The sequence below is a fragment of the Balearica regulorum genome, chromosome 1 (assembly GCF_011004875.1).
Source record: "Balearica regulorum gibbericeps isolate bBalReg1 chromosome 1, bBalReg1.pri, whole genome shotgun sequence".
NCBI lineage: Eukaryota > Metazoa > Chordata > Aves > Gruiformes > Gruidae > Balearica > Balearica regulorum.
In genome coordinates, this window is record NC_046184.1 from 22911968 (window position 1) to 22933869 (window position 21902).

Genomic DNA, 21902 nt, shown 5'->3' on the forward strand with positions numbered 1-21902 from the left:
GTCATTCAGGCAATGCTAATTCAATCTGTGTATCAGATAGCTGAGGTACATCAGAAATAATGTGGTTTTTCTTTGAAATTAAAAACACCAAGCTCCAAGAGAATTTGTTCCTGGTATGCGATCTTATAAAGCCCATTTCCTTTTAAAGTAGAAGGATACTATTACTACAGTTCGCGACCTTTTAAACACCTTCCAGTCTTTTAAGTCCAGTCTGTTACCTTAAGAATTTTGCCATCTGATGTTCCCAGAAAAGCCACGGTATGTCCGTTCTCCACAGCCACAGTGACGGCCGTGAGATTCATCCCTTCTTTTTGAAGTACCGGCTTCTCTATAACACCATTCCTACTTCCCAAAAGGTACGGCAAGTGTTCAGAGCCACAGGGGAAATTTTTGCTTGCATTCTAATAAGGAATAGCAACACAGAGCAATGTTAAACATTCAGATCACTAATTCCTAGCCAAGAATGAAGTGCAAGCCTATTACCAGACTATCAGACACAGAAGAGTAGAAAGAGAGAAATGGATTGTATGGCCATTTTCTCCCAGCCAACAGGCAGCAATCAGAAAGCAGCCTGCTCATTGCAAGCTGCTTCAATGCTTTTACTTTCCAGGAGATGTGGGGAGAGAAATTTTTTTGTTTCTATTTCATTATAACAGCACAGCTTAAAAAATAAATTTATTTAATTAAAACAAGTGTGTCATATAGATTGGGTTAACCAATTTTGTATTGAAGAGTGTTTTTTAAATGCTGTTTTGTTTCTTAATTTGCTGCTATGCATACAAAAGCAACCCACTGGCAACAGTCTTGTGAACTTCAACACATTCCCTCTTCACTACGCTTTAATCCTGAGCTGCAGGGAGTGCCACCAGAAGGAAGTTCATTCACACCTTGCCTTTTCTGCTGTATTTGGTAACAAGACTGTCTTTCTGATCTGAAATCCACACCTCCTTTTTGCCGGAAGCCAGGGCTGCTCTACTTGTCACATTCAGGATTTTTGTGTTTGATGCTCACCTCAGATGCAGGGCACTGCAGTGAGTAACAGAGGTGTTTGGAAGCAAAAAGTGTTCTTTGGACTTCTTACCAGTGCTAGCGACCTACTGTGCAGGAGAGGGCTGTGGTTTCATGACACGAAGGATTCTGGGTCAATACCACCATAAGGTGATTCCCATGTCTCATCTCTTCAGCTCCTCACTCCTACACCTGGACTGTAACACACCACTTCTCAAGCTGTGCTCAAACAGCTGCTTATGCAAGTGTGTAACTTGCTCAGCTTGGGGAATTAAGACATCCTCATAAAAGCTGGCTGAGCTATTTTTAAGATGATTCAATTCCACAACCCAGTTTAGGGTTGGCTGCAGTAACGAATGGTGTGCACAAGTAGGGCTCGGGAATAGGTTGAGTGGTGCAGGCAAAACCATTATAAAGTCAACAGAGATGCTGAAAAACGCCTCTCAGAGATGCAGTCATAAATTGAAGAACAGTATCTGGAGAGGTGTAACAACGCCCTCCAAAAACCTTATAGCCAAGGTAATAACAAGCCATAAAAAGAAAACAAAGATGGCCATCATCCTATGGAAGCATTTTGAGCCAGAGCAAAATATGAACACTACCTGAATATAAGAAACACACGTATTTTCAGTTATCTGAAAATTCAACTCCAAGTGAGAAACAACACTGAACTCCAGATATCACCTACAAGATTCTTAATACCATTTAAAAACATCATAAACATGTTGGCTGAGACCAGAATTGTCTATAGTGATCACCCGGAAGCCGATTATAGGCGCAACAAATCACTGCATTTGATTCAGTAATTTCCATACCAGAAGGAACCCTTTAAAACAAATGCATTTATGAAACCAATATTAATCTTTCAGAAAACATAAATTTTTTTTAAAAGACTCAAAATTATGACTATCTTGCCACTTCTTGCTTGACCTGTTCCACAGCCCCCCAATCACATTCCATTTCTATAGTGAATCCAGCTATTGAGTTTTCAGTCATCTGATCTCACTACAGTTCAGCTCAAAGCCACCCCAAAACATGCAGTTGTATATTTTCCACTAATTCTAACAGAGATTCTAAAACTGATACTGATATTACCAATCCATGTGATGCACACGGGTTTTCTGCTGCAAAAAGTTTGTAAAATGAGCTGGTATTCTTTTTAGTGTAGCAATCGTTCCGGTTTTTTTCCATCTTTTCATTGATGTGCCGCAAGGAAAACACACACATGGCAGATTTTAGAGAGCCGTTATCTTTGTTTACTTTGCTGAAGAGCGCAAGAAGAACTTTGTCATCTGAGAGAGCATCCATAGTTTGTCTCTGCTGAGCCATGCTCTCAGCCAGCTCTTCTCCTGGGGTAGTGACGTAAGCAGAATGACAATGGTCATAGGCACCATCATCATCTTTGCAACCCAAGTCCATTTCAAAGTAGGAATAATAATGGGCATCATCTTTGCACAGACGTGCAATCAGTGTGCGATTATTGACGGGCTGTTTCTCTTGCTGATTAAAAATAAAATAAACATAATTTTTATCCTCAAAGACTGCCACAAATTGTTGTGTGCTTGACGAGTGATAAGCTGACTTAACAGCTGCTGAGTCCGTATACATTTCAAAAATGTCTTTCCCATCCCTTTCATAGAGCTGCCGAGTGCTGATTATTATGCCATTGTCATTTGGTCCATTCCCTTTCCCAACAAACAGCACTTGGTCGTTATTCAAGGAAGTGATCAGTCCCACAGTCGATACATTCTCATCATTGCTTGCTACAAAGGACTTTTCTCCGCTACTGTCTACATAATACTTCTCAATGCTAATGTCTTCTAGACCTCTGATGGCACAGATTCCCTTAAAAAGGCTTCCACACACCACAGTTGTATTATCTGCCTTGTTCAGCAACAGTAATTTGTTATAATTGTCAGTCAGTACTGCCTCTTTACACTGATTTTCATCAATGGGAGGTGTGCACTTTTTGTTGTCCTTTCTTGGGCCTGTTTCTACAGACCTTATTACATCCAGGTTTTCTGTAAGCTGATACAGAGCATTTACCACTCCCAAATAGATTATCCCAGTGTCATTATCCACTGTTAGATGATTTAGCTCTGTAGCACTCTGAAAAAATTTCAGTTCCTCATTTCTGGATAAGGTGACACAAAAACAGCTCAAAATGCTCAGTGTCCAGATCCATAAAGCCATTTCTATGTAATACCTAAAAAGGGGAAGAAAAGAACAACATTAAACATATTGAAAAACAAAATTTACACAAAATTCAGCAACATGAAGGTTTTTTCCTTCCATGATCTCAGACACAAATATATTTATTCTTATGCATGTGTAGACATCATGAAGATTATGGAAAGCCTCAAATCCTGTTAATGGCCTAGCAATTTATGTGTTGGGGAAGGATTAAACAAGGTCAAATGTCTAAATGATTATCATATACCCAATTAGATAATCAATCCTGTGCTAAAGCACAATGAAAACAACAGACAATTTGAAACAACATACAGTGCCAAGAAGTGGCAGTGGTTCTCCAGACAGCTTCATACTGTGTGAATTATTTATTGTTGAGATTTTAAAAATAAGGTGTAGGATCCCAATGTTTCAGGTGCCTCCTCCTTAATACAGGGAGAGAATTTACATAAAAGTGTTTGAGACATTTGGTGTTGCAGGGCTTTCCCCAGAAAGGAAAAAAATCTTTCATTGACTACAAGTAAGTCTGGATCTGGCTGCTGATGCTCTTGGGGAAGGCGTTACTCTAATCCTTCATCAATGTAAAGCTGGTAGATGGTAGAGCCCTTAATATGCAACATTGCCTTTGACTGCTGGTATGCATTGCAGTCCAACACTTCAATTCACTCGAACACTGCAACTTAATAGTTTCAAATCTGTCTTAAGAACATCACTTAGAGTTTTATGGGATTAAGATTCTGTTACTGTTTTGTTTGGGTTTTTTCATAATTTTTATTTCCCAAGCAGATGACCTGGCTGTTTGGAATCAGACAAAGACCTTCTGAAACTTGTAAGAAGGGGTCTAATTTTAACATGAAGAGTTAAATGAGGAGCTGGCTTCCTAAGCACAAAACATTTTGCCAATGTTTTCTGCAAGTGATTAGTTCTGAAAGCAGAAAAAAAAGGTGGCATGCTTGGACACACCCGTGTTAGGGGGAAAAGATAAATACTGTTTGGAGGAAGTACTGAAACCCAAATATGATCCACAGTATTTTCCTTTTCAAAGTTAGGCATGTGACTCCATAGCCTGATGAGGAAAGAACCTGTAAACTTAGAGGGAATCTCAAGCTAAATCTGAAAATATCTGGAACAGTGACTAGAAAGGAAAAAATTAAACCCCAGAAAAGAGAAACATTTAACAAAGTAATCTAACAGGCGAAAGCCTTGTAGTAGGAAGAAAATAGCATAGAATGTCAAAATGAGGAACTGAAAAAATAAAATAAATAATAACGGAATCATGCTCCTCTGTTAGCTCTAACTTCTGTTTTGGCAGCAGCAATAGACTCTGGCGGGATGTGAAAGAGAATTGTCTGAATCATCCTTTATACTGGATAACTAAGGTTAAACATCAACAACCAGGCTGCAAAAGTTTGAGCAAGGAGGGAAGGACTCTTGTTGTGAGCACAAGCCATCTGCCAGCTCCCCAAACCACTCCGGCATCGCCAGGAATGCAGAAAGACAGCTCCTGCCCTCCAGCACTGACTGCATTTTGCTCCTCTATGGAGACAACGTGCGTGTAATGGTGAGAACAGCTTTTCTAAAAGCGGAATGATTCTAACTTCTAAAAAACCAAAAACCTACTGAATGTAACTCAGGATAACAATGAAGACAAAATAAAATGCTAACTTCAATCTTGTTTTGCTAAAGCTCTTATCATGCACCAAACTGAGTAGCTAACTGTAAAATGAGGTCAGAGACAGTACATTACCAACAGCACAAGCCTGACTTCTAATGATAGGTTGACCTTGTATGACAGTGACCAAGAAAAGGCTAAGAATTATAACCCATTCTTCAGACGCATGGACTTCATGCACACGCCTTGCAACATAATGAATTGTTGGACCTCTCTACACCAACCTTAGCCCCGCTCTGAGGAACCCAGAAGTTCTGATATTATTTGTCAAAAACTCCTCTTTTCTTCCTGCTCCCAAGGACCTCAATTTTCCAAACAAGCTTTGATCCTAGCTTACATCTCCGTGGCTAAATGGTGTGTCGTAATGCATGTCATCTAGTTTCAAATATTTTCATTGCAGTTACCTGCAATGAAATAAAAAAACAGCTTGACATACTACTGCAATGTCATTTCATAAAAGTTTTATCATTCTACTATCTATTGCACAGGATCAAACTCTGAAGAATTAGGATTCATTTGTCCTGTTTTTCCCACATGGTAATTACTGTCAGATTATTATCATCTCTGCTCTCAGTCAAAAAAAGCCATAAATAGCTCTACTTATAAAATATGCCTCAAATTAATGGAAAGTAATTTATTGTACCTTAATTTCTGTACTCAGTTCACCTCCATTTCCATTTATTTCAGTGGATTAAAAAAATCTTTTGTCCATTTGTGGCATCTATCTTAACGACACAGAAGCTGCACTTGCAGTACACCTGCCTTCATCCCATGGACAGAACGAAGAGCCTTGCTGGTTCGTGCCAGAACCAGGATTTAAGGAAAAGCACATTTTGCATCTCCAAATTAGGCTCTTACAGGAGTAATTCGTCTCTCTGTACAAAAATGGGTAATGCTTCCTCCCTCCTATTTGTTGCCTTGTATACTGATAAAACTTTTGACTTAAATTATTCAGAAATACATGCATTCTCCATTAATTCTGCTTTTTTTTTTTTTTTGGCATTTACTCCCCGCCACCACAGTCTCCTGCCAAACACCGTCAGATTATCTCAGACCTCCATGCAAGGTAACAGTTCTTCAACCTCTGTAGCTATTGGTTTCATTTCCTCCTCACTCCCCCTTCAAAGCAAACAGTAAACAAAAATTAAATACGCTACGGAAAAGACCCAGAACTAAATTCCCATGCAATTCTCAAATATCAGCCTTAAGGAAAGCAAAAAGCAAACAAAACTAAATGAGATGCACTATAACCACAGCTCACTCTCACCAGATCTTAACTTAATTGCGAAGTAGCAGCTGGAAGAATCCTGCTACGGCCAGCTGATGTGGTAGGACATGCAGGGCTGCTATTAACACAGATGCCCTACTGAGTTAGGTGCTATGGAAATGTATCAATGCACAGTTTCCTGCTGCGAAAAACTTCTGGTTTAAATGAACAAGTCACAGAAACACAGGAGAAGATGAGTAAGAAGCCCAGACTGGAGCATGGAATCTGAGATGTTCAGCATGGAAAATGTATTTCCAATGGTTTCATCACATACTTTAATTACATATGGACCTGTGTGGCTTACTCAAAGTCATGCCCTGATCCTGAGAGCTGACATAAACCCTCTGACCTCAATTTGCACTTAGTTTTAAGCCCTTGGCAGACTCAGGATAGAAGAAGCCCAACAGAGCAGTTGTCGACATCATTTTTTTCCTCGCTCAAAGTCTTGTCTCCATCATGCTCCCTACACCCTATGATATCATTAGAATAATCTTCATCACTCTTCTGTCAAGGTTACCTGAATTGCAAAGTCCTTTTTTGGATTCCTCCCTTTTTCATCACTGCCTTCCCTTTCCCTTCCCTCATCTCAAAACATACTCCTTTTCTGATTCATATACAGACAACTGAACATGATTTCGATGAGTATCCTAGAAGGATGGCAGTAATAACACACACGTTCCTAAACCAGAAAAAAAAAGTATTATAAAAAAGTGTGTGTTAATTAAAAAGAAAGTGTGGATAACATACAGGCCCTCCTCAGTCTCTCAGAGATTCCACAGGTGACAAGGAAAGGGGGATGGCAGCAACCAAGCACTTTAAAAGAAACCCACCAAAAAACAGCCTCTTGCCGCTTACAAGAAATATGAAACTCTAAAAGTTATGTGCAGGAAACGCAAAGCACCCAGGAGAACATTTCATACAGGGGAACTGCCATAAAGTGACACCGTGTTGGAATGACATAGCTACCAGCACTCTGCCCCACTGCTGGATCAATTTTAATTTAAGTACCCATAACTTCATGTCTTTCTACTCGAGCAAGACCAATAACCTTTACTAACAGTCAATTCTTCAAAAAGCATGGGGGAAAAAAGAGCATCTATAATCTACAAGCACAAAGTGAGTTTCAAATTGACTTCACATTATTATAAATACCCTTAAGAATTAGCACTAGCAACATGCTGCCAAGAATACGGCAGGTGTTTTCCTCCTTTGCTGCACAATCCCTGCTGTATCTGTATACAGGAACCTTCAACTTTTCAGCCATGCCCAGTCACTTTTCTTTAGCCTTCAATATTACTTTAGCTTTATATTACTTAGTTTCCTACATTCATTTCAGCTGAGGTGAAAGAATAGCTGAAATTTTGCCTGAAATCAGAGTAACTGAGAACTAAATCAAATGTTATTCCCCAAAACGATGGACAAGAAACTCTTCAGCACAGGAATAATCTCACCAGTTTAGCTTCTGTGGTGTTTTTGCAGAGTTGTTCTTCCCTAACCATATGTGTGTGTATATATACATATATATACACACACACACACACAATTACCACATATATATATACTGAATTTAACTCCTTACCTCACCTCACCCAGACAAAGTTTTGGTACTTAAAATTCTGGATCTAGATACAAACATTTCTGCCAAGAGAGGCAGATACTGATACACTTTAACACTACATGATACAGAGAACCGTGGTTCTCCCTGTAAACTTTCCCCTTATCACAGAGACCCTAAAAGGTCCAAAAGAACCTAAACCTGAAAAAAGACAGTTGGTAAAAAGAGTCAAAAATTGCAACATAAAAAAGGTAAAAATCCTAAGAATGCACCCAAATGGCACAGATATTTGGGGAAAGAGGAATGAAAAGAAATTTCTCATCTCCTTCATTTTGAGTAACTTTGCTTTTAGCTTCCAATAGGTTTTCCACAAGTCAAAAAGAATTCAGCTTTCATTTTTAAGCTCAAAGGAATTCAGAACAGAAACTGGAGAATGCATGTGAGGCAGGGGATGAGCAGATTTTCAGTTTGGATTTCAAAACTTCTACTTCTGTGAGAACTGTGGGTAAATGTGAGCACTCTCCTCCCCAGCTACACCTTTTATTACTATTTCCTAAAACCAGTGAACGATGGTGCTCACTGGTTCAGAGAAGGAATCACCTGGAAAAACACTCTGCAGGATTCAAACCTGTTTCCTCAGCGCATGGCAACATGCTGGAAAGGCTTTGGAGAGAGAAGAACTCTCTTGTAGACTACAGCATAGGTCCAAAATTGGTTTAGTAGTACCACCAAGAACAGTGATCACTGTGATGAGTGTCCATCCCTTTAGTTGGGATGGTGTGCTGTTAGCAGATGGGACCTGTGGGTCAGTGAGCCGTGGGAGGTCACTTTGCAGAGAATGAAAAACCAATATCCATTTCATTAGATGTTGCGATAGCCTGTACTGCTCAAACATAAAAGGAGCCATTTTCCTTCTCTTTCGTAGCTCCTCAAAACACAATTTGCTAAGATATAGGGCGTCCTCATGTTGATCCATACTCGTATGGGACAAACCATCCCATCTGGTCAAACTGCTGGAAAAGTGCCAAAAAATGGACAAATACTTATAATATAGATTCTACTCCTGATGTGGAAGATAAAAGTTTTGCTTGCTTTCACAGGGTAAATTCTCAATGTTTTTTCTTAACTATTTTGAGAAATTTTCAATAATATAATGTTTCTTTTTTAACATGAGTAATAGTTATATTGATATAGATCTTCTTTTACAAGGATTGGTTGGAAATTATGGATTTTACAAGGAAATAATGAATATTACGCCTACATTCTGCAGGTATTTTTCTGCATTCCCTGGGTAAAACAAATGGAAGACACGTGGAACCAGAAACTCAGGTTACCAAACACCAGGGTTTTCTATACAGGCCCAAAGAGGAGTAAACCTATTGCTCGCGCCTGTGGCATCAGCGGAGGCCAGCAGTGGCTGGGAGAGGAGAATGTGTACAGGACAGTTCCCCTGGGAAAGGGGGACAGAGAAGAAGATCCTTATATCACTCTGGAGACTCTCATCTTTCAGAAGATCTGAGGTATCAGCAGTGGCTCTTGCAAAAAGAGCTCAAATAACTCACTCCCTGTGAGAGCCCATTAACTTGAGCAGATACTAAGGCATCCCACAGCTTGGCTAGCTGGGAGCTCAAGGACAAAGGGACAAGTTTGAAAGGATTAACCAATGTGGCACGCACAAGGCCACACAAATAGTATTTAAGAACTTTCTTGAGCTTTACCTACAAGATCATCCTCATCAAGGTTTCCACAACAGCAGAAGATGAGTTTTGAGAATCTGTACCAGTCATGTTACTAAAGATCACCCAACCTGTCACCTTCCTTGTGTCTCCCAGTCTCCAAGTGGGGAGGGGATCAAACAGAGGATCTCACCCAGTATCTCTCACAACTACAGTAAAACAGTATTGCCACATACAAACAGGCCAGCAACCCACAAAGAAACATTTTCCCATCCCAATGTGGAAATGGTTTCTCCAGGCATTGCAACTGAATTAACAGCTGCAGAGCACAACTGCTTTCCACGGTAGGTCTTGTACCCACCGGTATCCAAGCACCTCACCACCAAGGACTCTCACAAACTTGATGCAAAATTCACAGGGTTGAATCAGAAGTTTAAGTGAGACAAATAGCTAGTAAATTCAGAGTTCACATCAAAATTATGTCATTAGCTTCCAGCTAAATTAATAACACTATTAGTAGTCTAAATCAAAACCTTTTATCTGTGCACACCTGAACTCCAAAGTATTTAATATTCTGATCTAGATCCAAATTCAGAGCAAGAGGGACAAACGTGAGTCTTAATTTTTCAACTAGGAGTTGCTCAAAAGAGCATTAACAACAGGTAATGAGAGTTGGAAAATGCAACATCAGCAGGTAAACAAAAAAGAAGAGTATTGCTTTGCATTTATATGAACTCTTAGAAGCAGAGTTGTGCTACACAAAGCTGAACTCTTAACGAAGTCACTGGCTTATTACAGCCAGACCTGGCAGCATTTTCATTTTGAAAATATTTTATACCATGGATTCTATCATAGTCCAAGGGTTGCTTTTTGCTGCTCTTAGGAATCAAAACAAAAATTCTCTAAGTGAAAGTACCTTCAAGAGTTCACAATGCCAAGCAGCTTAAAAAAAAGTCAATAAAAGTAGCTGCTGTGGTAAGACCTCATTCCACAGCATTAGCTACCAGCAATTACAGAATATAAATCACTGAGACACAGGTAGCTTATGCCAGAAAGATCTCTTCAAATCCTAATTTTTAGTATTGTAATTTTTATTATGAAGACAAACAGTCATATTATCACTTCAAATAAGAGGGCTGCATATACCCAGCCCAGACCTGCGTTCCTGCCTTCCTAGACCATATCTCCCTTTCAGCTTGGGCTTCTACACTCATCCCTCTTTTTTTTTTTTTGCATTCTCTCAGTAGAAATGAAGTGCCCATTTTAATGAGTCCTCGCTTTCTCAGTGTTACAAAGATGTAGTTGATCTGCAAGATAAGCAGCCGAGTGACATGTTTAATAGCAAGCAGCTGACTCGGCAGGAATCTGAACCCACAGAATCCCCTCTTTGACCCACTTCGTGGTTTTGTTAAAACCACAAGGACTCCTAACTAACAAAAAATTAGGTGATTTTTGGTTGTTTTTTTTTCAACCTCATTGAGCACTAGGCCCAGTGATGCCCTATGGACCAAAATCCAGCTGCATCAGTCTGCTGTCAGCACAGGACCACAGGCCCCTACAGATGCTCCCAAAGTCGCTTACAGACACTTTTACACTCCCCAATCCTGCAAATGGCCAAATCTAATTTGGTCCCAAGTGTAAATACCTGCCGCAGTGTCTGAGCTGCCTGCAGGGACTGCCCCATGCACGCCCACCGGCTCCACGCAAGCCCTGAGTTATTTTGGCCCTTCTGCAACTCAGGAAAACTTTTCTGTTTTCTTTTAGCTGAGACACCAGCAGAAAATGAGAGTGAGCCTGGAGCATGGGAAGGAAACCCCAGGGAGTTAGGATAGCTTTAATTCGCTGTCTTTCCCTGCACTAATAAGGGTATTACGGCACAAGGAAAAAAATGCATTTATACTGATAGTAAAAGGACTCTGTGTCACCAGCTCCATGCTACAACAACGAATTGCTTGTTTTCAATGCTAAGGTCATCTTCAAGGACTGGTTTCGGACTTCCCCTGGAAGAAACAAGAAAGGAGGCGGATTTTTTTCCAGTGTGGGGGAATCTGAGCATGACCACGTGGAAACAAACACAAACTATTCTGGCTCCTTCCTTGCCAGAACCAGTTCTCCCTCATAATTAACCATTAATCACAGGCACAAAAAATAATCAAATCAAATCGATGACATTTCCAGCATGTGTGAAGCGTTACTTTCCCTACAAATTGCACAAACGAGACTCGAGAGGTCACAGGCAGGCGATCCATCTCGCCTTTCCCTTCTCCTCAAAACAGAAGCACCAAAGCACACTCCGGATGTCCAATGCAGCCGCAGCCTTTTACAGCAGCACCAGCCCACTTTGGCAGCATCTCGAACCCGCACATAGCTCTGGCTGACTTAAATGCAGGAAGAGGAGAGCTGGAAATAGCCAGGAATTTCCTCGTTGCAATATGGCTGCACAGGATGGCAAAGAGACTTTCGAAGCTAAGCAGCATTTTGGCATGAGGCAGAGCCATCATTTTTTTTCTTCCTGTTACATTACAATGTTATGGGACTTAATAGAAGAATCATGTACAAGCAACAATGATAAGGCTGTATGAAATTTATCCCATAAATCAATGAGATAAATCAATTTTAATCCATAAATCAATGAAACACAAATATGGTGAATAATTCATAAAACCTTGTGCAACAAAATTTGTTCTCCCTAATTCTGCCCCGTCTTGATGATGTTTGCTGCATAATTCCCTGTCTCATCATACTTCTTATTCTTCTGTTTCTCCTGACTTTGTTTTCCCATTTATGTTTAACAGATTCCCACATTCTTCATTCTAATGTAGTTATCTGGCTGTGCCAGCGATTTATCCAGAACTTCTCAGAGGTGGGACAGAAGCTCTATGAAAATAGGAAGCTGTCAACTGCACTAAATGGAGTACTATGATATATATTATACTTAGGCAGCTGATAATGCAAGCCACAAAGAGAGAGAGGCAGAGGAGGATGGGGAAAATTCTTGAAACGGAAAGTTTACTGAACGTCAGAAGCCAAGAAACACATAGCTGAGGAATAGAGAATTTTCCTGGCTTCTGCTGCTGGAGATAAATTGCAGGGTTTGTCTGGTTCACCTTTCTTGAAATTCTTTAAACTTCCGTTTGGACCATTTGTATGTCCATGGTGGTGATGCTCATTTTGATTGCTCTGAGATTCAAGTGTGGTGTGTTTTTTTTTTCTCTCTGCCCTTCAAATTAATGTTCATGACAGTTTTTAAAAAGCCCTTTTATTTTTTCTCCCTTACACTTCTTTTCACATCTTCTTACAGCTGCTCCTCCTCCCTCCACCTTCCTTTCTTTTCTTTTCTTCTCAGGCACAGCCTCCAAGTTTTCCTCTCCTATGACTGCTGCTACTACAGCTTGAATACTCTTATGGAAAGTCTCTGATGACAAAGCAGGAGGTAGAAGGAAAAAAAGGCGGGGGGGGGGGACGGGGGACGGGACGGGACGTGGGGAGAACAAGAACCTCAGGTGATTCAGACCTCAATGGGGAGCTCAGACATACTCACTGCCTCATTGACTTCCTATCTCTTTTCAAACCTTATCTGGAAACACCTCTTTTGTTTCCTGAATGCTTTTTCCTCCTCTTTTGTTTCCTCCTGCTTTTTCAGGGAAAAGAAAAATAGAGCGAGACTTAACTTTATGGCACCTGCTCATTTTACCTACTCAATGTTCACTGCAACTTGAGGAGGAGGAGGGAACACAGACACAGAAGAGATGGTGCTGGGTGAACTGGTGTCCTCTTGCAGGGATACAAGAAGATGTAGTGGTACATGGTGCAGGTGAAGCAGCACAGCAGAAACAACAAACTGGGGGGGCTGCTTCTGCTCAGAGATAGGTAACTCCTGCAGCTGAGAAGGGAGCCAGGAGAAGGTGGGGAGACACATGGCAACAGAGCAGAAAGAGCCTGGAGAAGCAGAAGAGAAGTGTAGCAAGAAAGGGGATGTGGTAAATATTTGGAGAGGTTTTTAAGGCAGTGGGGAGATGGGTGAAATAGAATTCACAAGAAAGAGGGCTTGCCAGAAATTGAATGTGTGAAAATAAACACCATACACAGTATAAAGGGTTAAGCATCAGAGATGCAAACAAATATAGAATAGGCTGTGTGTTACCAAGTCGAATTTGATTGCACTTATTCATTTATCCATCGTGGCTTTCGGCTGCCGCAGGTGAGAAAAGACAAAACAGAATTGCAGTATTTTGACTTGTATTTACCTTTTACTGTTTGGTTTTGTTGAGGTTTTTTTGTGGGTTGTTTGGTTGGTTTTTCTGTTGTTTGTTTTTTTTTTTTTTAAACTAACAAGTGAGGCTTACCTAAATGAATGGAGTGTCCCTGGCTCTAGCAGAGCAGTGCTGGCTTGCGCTGATCCAATCTGCTCGGACAGACACTGCGCGCACTTCTTCTATGTTTCTATTCATTATATTTCACTCCAAATTTATATAGCCATTTAACCAGTAATTTGCACAGACCTGACAGCAGCGCCTATCTGTGCCTGTCTGTTTAAGGGCCTGTCGGCAAAAGCATTATAAAATCCCCTTTTTATGGATGAATAACACAGTCATAAAATGTGTTTTCCTAGCTTCAGAACTGTCCAACACAATTTCATCTCCAGGAACACTTTATTTCAAAAAAGGAGCACGATACAATGCATGATGAAAATATACTACCAGCCATTTCACACCGGTCTCTGCCTAACCCCTCCAAAACAGAGGTCCTTGCTTTAAAATGACAAGTCCTCAGCCACACTGAACACAACACTATAATCTCTGCAGAGCAGCTCTAACATGTGTGAAACAGATATGAATAAACTCAACCAAATTGCATAGGGCGGCTCAGGCCCAACTCCAGCTGAACCTGCGAGCCTGGCCAGGACCTGTTTATGGCCTACATTGAGGGTTCTAACAGGATTTAGGTGATGCGTAAACTTGCAGAGAATCATAGAATGGTTTGGGTTGGAAGGGACCTCAAAGATCATCTAGTTCCAACCCCCCTGCCACAGCCAGGGACACCCTCCACTAGACCACGTTGCCCAAAGCCCCATCCAACCCGGCCTTGAACACTTCCAGGGATGGGGCATCCACAGCTTCTCTGGGCAACCTCGTCCAGTGCCTCACCACTCCCACAGTAAAGAATTTCTTTTTTATGTCCGATCTAAACTTACCCTCTTCCAATTTAAAACCATTGCCCCTCATCCTGTTACTACAGGCCCTGGTAAAAAGCCTCTCTCCATCTTTCTTATAAGTCCCCTTTAAGTGTAAGTATAGAACAGGATCCCCCCATGCAGGGTGCAATTTTCACTTGGAAATGCTGCTGTCCAGTAAGTGCACATATAAGTATGGTCTTTTCCTCTCTGCCCTGAAAAAAACCCATAGGCCTAAGTCCCAGAATTTGTCCCTATAATTACTGGTCCCAGATTTACAATTTTCTCCTGTCTACTCAAAGGCTTTCAAGAACCACAAGTCATGCTCCTAAAGATCAGAGGATGCAATTTGAGATGCATGGAAGTAAATAGCCACGGACAAGCAGACCAGCCCTTCCACTCCCCCCAATAACAACCCATGGTTTGGGGGATTTCTTTATCTGCCTGTTGATTTTGCAATCAAACCATTTGCAAATAGTATTTCAACCTAAAACAATCGCAAGACTCAGAAATGTATCTTTAAAGAAAAAAAAGGTGGGGAGAGGATGGGACGGGGGAAAGCACTGTTTGAGCTGTAAATAAAGCATCTGGTTTTGGTATCCTAACACTCAGAGTTGACTCCTCCTAAGAGCTGGTAACTCTAAACCTTCTCTATCCTTGACTGATGAGCTGGGCTAACCACGCTCAAATAAAGGAGCAGCATTTTTCATGCTTCTGGCAGCACAGCGCATCTTTAATCCTCTGCTTAAATAAGTGCTGCCAAGGCATCCCTATGAAAAAACACACGACGAAAGATGCAAACCCACGAGTAAAGCCATGTGAACTCTTACTACTTTCTTACCAAAGAAGCCACAGGACAAGTTGGGCCCAGCATTTGCCTCACATACCGTCCTGCCTGTGGCGACCCCATTTCCTGGTGCGATTTCATTTTGATGTTTGAATATATGCAAAAATATGCCCCATGAAACAGTGAATGCTAACAAATGGAAAAGAGGTCTTGACTGAAACTACGGGCTTCCCGCAGACCTGACACAAAATGCCAGGTTAGGTCCCACTGACAAGACCATGGCCACCTGCTCCCCAGGGTTGTAGCCTCTGCTGCTGCAGGGCAGGGTTGAATTCTGGTTGTAACAAGATGAGAGTCTTCAGTGTGTTTGTAGCAGGATGGAGAGGCCACTGCAAGGCTGCTTGGCAGCTGGTGGGAACATTTTTCTTCTCACTGATAAGCGTATTTGGACACATGAGTATGTAGGGCCAATAAGGGCCAGCTACATTACACAAGGCAAATAGAGGGCAGTGTAAATCCTCCTCCTTGCATGACTGGTTTCACCCCACAATCCTAATTATTCAGGCAGCCTCCAAAGACTTCTGTTGGGCAGCTTTCGTCATGCATCTTGTGAGCTCTTAGGCAAAATGTTTCTTTTATGGCACCCACTGATGTGGTTAAAAGGTCTAATCCAAGTATATTTTACAATGTTTGCTTTGTATGTGGGGTACTTTGGTATATATATATATATATTTCAAATTTGAATTTACAGTGGCTGCTCAATGTATTTAGAAATTTTGTACAGTAGATAAACTCTTAAATTCAAACACAGCCTGCACACTTTCTAACAGAGAATATATATCTAGGAAAGTCTTCAAACATGATCACCATGCATAAACACTTTTCTTTAACTGTTTGAAAGCAAATAAGCTGAAAATTTATAGGGCTACATTAAGACATAGAGTTTATAGCGCTGATGTGTACCGGTAATAGGAAATATGCCTCAAAGCATGATGTCATTGAAAATAGAGCCCACATTCCTCTGCAAACAACTGAAGGACAGTCAGAATTGCAGTGTTTAATATATATATTCTGAACCATTTACTTGGAGAGTCTTATTTCCAAGTAAACAGAACGCATAGCTCAGTTGCTTCAGGAGCACTTCTGATTTTATGTATGGTGCATAAGGAAAGAACAAACTGTTACTGTAATAGCTGAAGATTGTGAGTTTTTGTTCAGGCTGCATATCTCATGAGAGAAGTCCTTCTATAGACTCAAGTAAAAAGGAACAATTTTATGAGCTAGTTTACCCCATATAATATTCTCCCTAATCCTTGTAAAAATATGCTTCATGCTAATCCTGCTGCCTGAAAGCATTTTTGCAGACAACTTTGAACATTTCTGTGACAATCTATTAGCTTTAAGGTGATCTAATTTCTCTAATTTTCATCAGGTTTATTAGGATCTGTCAAGATATCAGTTGATAGTTGATCTGATTTTATATAAAACCCTCAAACTGGTACATTTTAATTTCCCAAGCAGACATCTGTCTTCATCTGCGTCTTGTAAAGTACAAAGTACCTTCTCAGCCCTTAATAAATTAGGAGCAATGACCTACACATCAGGTAGTAATAGCATCCAATTAGTGGAAATGTATGATGCTTGCAAAGTACTATCAGTCACATCATAGTAGAGAGATATTTGCCCATTCATGCTGCATGCCGTGGATGTGATGTACCAGCAATCTGTAGCCATGACAGAGCACCGGCACAAGACTAAGAATTCCTACCCCTTGGTCTGGTCTTTACAATGTGAATTTCTAAAGACATTCAGATGCTAATATTTTGTGCTTTTATAACTGCCATCAGAAGAAACATCATATCATCCAAGCTTTAAATATGCCTACCACCAAGCTCATGACAGTACTATAACCATGGAGGTTTATTAAACATGTGAGGCTGGAAGCTACTGGGCACAGAAAGGCTTTGAAGCATTGGAAACTCCCCTGTGCAAGAGCTTCCCCTTCCAAAACAAAGCTGGGAAACCAGTCCCAGAAGCCAGAAATCCCATTTCCACACCTGGAAATTGCAATATGACTGAATCCTCAACAAAAAACAAATTTCCAACAGGTTTTTGCTGCATGTGTACAGAGCCTGTGGAGTCACATCAGAGGAAGCTTCACTCTAAGACATAAATGACTTGTACATCCTATGATGCTTTGCAAATGATTTTGTTAATACAATCTACCATCAAATAACTATGCACCATTTCCCACAGAAAACAGCAGGAGTTGCACGTATGTATCTGAGCACAGATTTCTCTCACTATCTTTCTATAGGACTTGGATGACACAAAGATAAGCCAATAGGAAACTCAAACTTACTATTGTCTGTTTGTTTGATGGCAGAATAGCAGGTATGAATTGTAACTGACATTATAGCAATATTCAGAAATCAGTTACTAAAGTACTGAAATGTGAGGATGTCTGAGACGATGAAGATCATTCTCTGAGTATCTCTGAAATCTGTGTTTGCTTGCTCTGAGAATTCAAGTAACAGCAACTCACCGAGGCTTTGTCTCTGGACTACTTCTGGATCAGCATCCTTTAAAAGCTGGAGTTCATTCAGGCTGAGTATACTGCCACTTGATATAGTTAGCGCGATTGGCAAGTGAACTCCTAATATTGATTCAAAGAAAGACGGCATGGAAAAGGGTTGGTGCCAAAAGATGGAACCATGCTGGACAAGGGGCTCGAGCAAGAAGGTTACTCCACCATGAAGCTGAGCAAGTTGAAGCCTCAATGCTTCAGAATCCAGGCTGTAAGAGTGGGTACAGTGTTTTTATTGCTTTGCAAAGGATGTGTGATACATGGGTGAAAAACATTACATAAAATGAGAATTTTCCTCATGGCAAGAGTCAAAAAGCCAAAACAAGCACCCAGACAGCTCCAGTACATTGCTAAAATTAGCCACAGAATTAAACTTTCCTTAAAGTTTTGGGTAAACATTTTCAGGCAGAGAATTCACATGTATTTCAGACAGAAATGTGTCTCTCCACTCAGTTTTCAAATTGGAGTGTCTATAAAAGACAGCCACTGCCCTTCGGCTGGTCCCTTCTCACAGCGACTAAGGGAAGGCCTGAAGTCCACCACTGTGCCTCCAGCTCTGCTACCTCACTCAGAGGAGGATGCAGCCAGGACTCTGCTGCTTGTTCCAGTCTCCATTGCCACCACATTTGCTTCACAGTAACATGGGGGACAGGATTCCCATGCAGGCAAAAGAAGTGTTTTTTAACAACGGCCTCTTGGCCTCAGGTCTAACCATACAGGGTCATTAAACAATGGCAAGCAAGAGCACTACTTTTGTGCATTTAGAAAGAACTATGGTGGTGCAGTAGGGAAACTATCATGCAAATCAGTCCATGTTGCCCACTATATGCCCAGCCACCCTACTCTCCCTGCTAACTTGATGTTTGAAAGCACCCCCATCACCAAAATGCCAGGAAATTATCATACAATCTCACCCACTGATTTTAGTGAAATCACTAAAATGCCTTTAGCAAAAAAAAAAGACAACACATTTTTAGCCCCAGCTTTCATAGATTTGCTCTGCTTTTCCTATAGTGTGATATCTACCAGGCTGTAAAAGAACACAGATGAGCATGCTTGTTTAGATTTCAACTTTACCTATACTTGTCTGATTTGTTTTTTAAATAAGGTTTTGATATAAGGCACTTCACTTACTTAAATATTTTTAATTCAATACCTAACATTTAGATTTGTTTAGGCTGAGCACAAATATTTATTTAGACATAGTTAGGTTTATGTCAAAGAAGAGTATTCAGCTAAATTGATATAATAATTCAGTAACATTAAACCAACTTGGGAATTCAGACAAGCTTTTCATAAGTAAAAGCGTTAAGAGTGCAAAAAGATTTGCAGAAAAGAATGAAACAAGGATATGGTGAGAAGAACTCATTTACTTTTTAATTCTCTTGAGAAACTGGCCAACCTCTGGGACACCTTCCTGTCCCCAGTACAACCACCCAGAAGACACAGGGAATCTTCTACTAAGCGGAATGGGGATAAGAATTGTCTGTGTTGGGTGCATTTGTTATTTCATTGAAATAATTGATCCCTGATGCTAAAGATAGCAACACTGGTGGGATTAAAATACTCCAGACATTAATGAAGTCTCTCTCGTTCTCTGACAATGGATTTAAACTGTCTCTACTCCCACTGCACAGTGCCTTCAGCAAGAGAGGCAGTGGTTTAGTATTAAAGCACTGCAAACGTTCAAACTGAGGAGGTTATAATTCAAAGAGCAGAGCAAGGTCACCTTACTTGGTCTCACTAGTATGTAAAGCATGCTCACTGCCAGAGGAAGAGCTAGGGGACAGGGCTGGATCCCTACCTCCACAGACAAAAGAAAAAAAGATCCAAGACAACTACACCGCCGATTTCAGAGGCCACTGCTTGATCTGAGTACATCTGGAAAAAATGCACCAGCTCCATTAGGTGATTAAACAAACATCTCCCCCCCCCCCCCCCCCAAAAAAAAAAATAGCTCTGCTCAGCAGGACAATGGTTTGCTTATTTGAAAAAGTTCCTCATCTTGTAATGTCTTTTTCATATCCTTCCAGTCTAGGTCAAATCCTGAGAATAAGTTTAAGAACTGCTGACAAAGCAGTTTGCCATACTTTGTGTTGGACGGCTGATTTCACTGTACCAGGCACCTGAAACACCAGGGTCTCAATCCAAGAGCCGCATCCCCGGGTCCCTCCCACGCAGCAAGCATGGATACAGAGCTCAAGGGAGTGCACTGGGTATCTTACTGATGACACACCGTAATGTTTTATTAAGGTTTGTATTAGCATTTAAGCAGCAGTGTGACAGGAAAAAAAATTTACTTGGAAGAGACAAACACCTTCGTCTAGAAGAATCAATGGTCCTTATCCCCTTCAGCACTGCATCAGTATGGGATGGCCATAAACCTGTGGTAGATGCATATGGAGAAACTTCTTCATTTCTCGTACAAGCCAGGTGTCTCTCTTTTATACATTCTGGAGTACTACAACAATATTCATATACAGCTCCCACAGTGGTCCAGGTAGCTTGACAGGGATCAGCACTTTTATTAATAACACTTTGTTTAAACTTAACTGGAACTGCTATTTGATTTATGATGTCCTTTGCAAGCTTCGGAGCGATTTGCACAAAATCACTATGATCTGCACATGGAAATTGCTTCACCCAGCAATGACTTGGGTGACACAGTACCTATTGTCTTAGCATCACCAATGCTACCCAACATCATCTTTTGACATATGACCTTGTTTAATTAAATAAACAGAGCAATTTAGATAGGCAGAAGGTAATTGGGGCTGGATGGGGGCCAGCTCACTGAAGCAGGAGTGCCATTCTTTGAAAAAAGCTTTATGTTGTTTAGCAAAGTTTAATGACTGGAAGCTTTCAAGAGCTTTGTACTGTACTGCATCCAACGATGAAACATCCAAGCATATGGCACTCCCTTCATACCACAGTAGGCAACAGTCATGAGGTCTTGGGCAAGACTGCTTCTTTCAAAAAGATGTTTGGAAATAAATGGCTTTCTAATCCACTCCTTTTTAGCCCTAATCACCTATATCTTAATTGGACCCTATTTATTTGAACCAATAATAGGTAAATAAGGAATCAGAACTGTGCTGCTACTTTCACATCATCTTGTTTCCTTTCATCCTGGGGAATTGCCAAATCCCATTTCTTATGGAAGGATTTCAACTGTTTTTCACTATCCCTGACTTATTTGCCAGGGGCTTTTTTTTAATGGAAGATAGAGTAGGAAGAAAGAAGACAGTGAATAATAGCGAGAGCTAGCTTAGAAATAAGTCACTTCCTAATGGGTCCATGACAATTACTAGAAAAACTACATTTATGCATGGTAAAGCCTTGATGCCAGAGCTCAGTGACAGCAGAGGGAAGAAAAAGGTCTTAGCTCCTCTGTGTGGAGCTGGATACTCAAAGACATTTCCTTTTTGTGTATTTAAACTCATCTGTTTTCTGTATAAACGAGATCTAATGCATGGTCATTTCCCACTGAGACAGGCTCTCAACAGCCTGTGCCAGCACTCTCCCGACAGGACTTCACTGTGAAAAATCCCTGACTTCTACCAGAGGGAACAGGATGTAGCAAGAATGAATGAAATATTTGTAAGGTCCTCATCCTCTCTGAGAGCCCTTTCCAACCCCAGCCACCAGTTGGCCCTACACTGAGCTTTTTGTTCCTGGCATGTCTGAAGGAGGTCTGAGTATTAGTTTAGCCTGCTCTGGTAAGTCACTCTTCAAAAGCCTTTTCTTAGACTGTCTAACTGCATTCAAACTTTCATTACAGAATCATAGAATGGCTTGGGTTGGAAGGGAACTTTGAAGATCATCTAGTCCAGCCCTCCTGCCACGGGCAGGGATATCTTTCATTAGATCAGGTTGCCCAAAGCCCCATCCAACCTGACCTAGGACACTTCCAGGGAGGGGGCATCCACAACTTCTCTGGGCAACCTGTTCCAGTGCCTCACCACCCTCACAGTAAAGAATTTCTTC

The 21902-nt window shown here is 40.9% G+C and overlaps 1 protein-coding gene across 9 annotated transcripts in view; it reads right to left on the bottom strand.

Moving 5' to 3' along the window:
* The window catches only part of PLXNB2 (plexin B2), a 257923-nt gene that overhangs the window by 77112 nt on the left and 158909 nt on the right, over positions 1–21902 (bottom strand). For 8 of the 9 annotated variants that reach the window (XM_075742895.1, XM_075742891.1, XM_075742862.1 and 5 more), the window contains 2 exons: positions 2104–3214; positions 219–401 (listed from right to left, as the gene is read on the bottom strand). In XM_075742895.1, the coding sequence (XP_075599010.1) occupies positions 219–401; positions 2104–3214 (1294 nt within the window). Of the gene's footprint in view, positions 1–218; positions 402–2103; positions 3215–20232; positions 20252–21902 lie in introns of those variants that run through there. The other variant, XM_010309079.2, reaches the window with a different exon arrangement.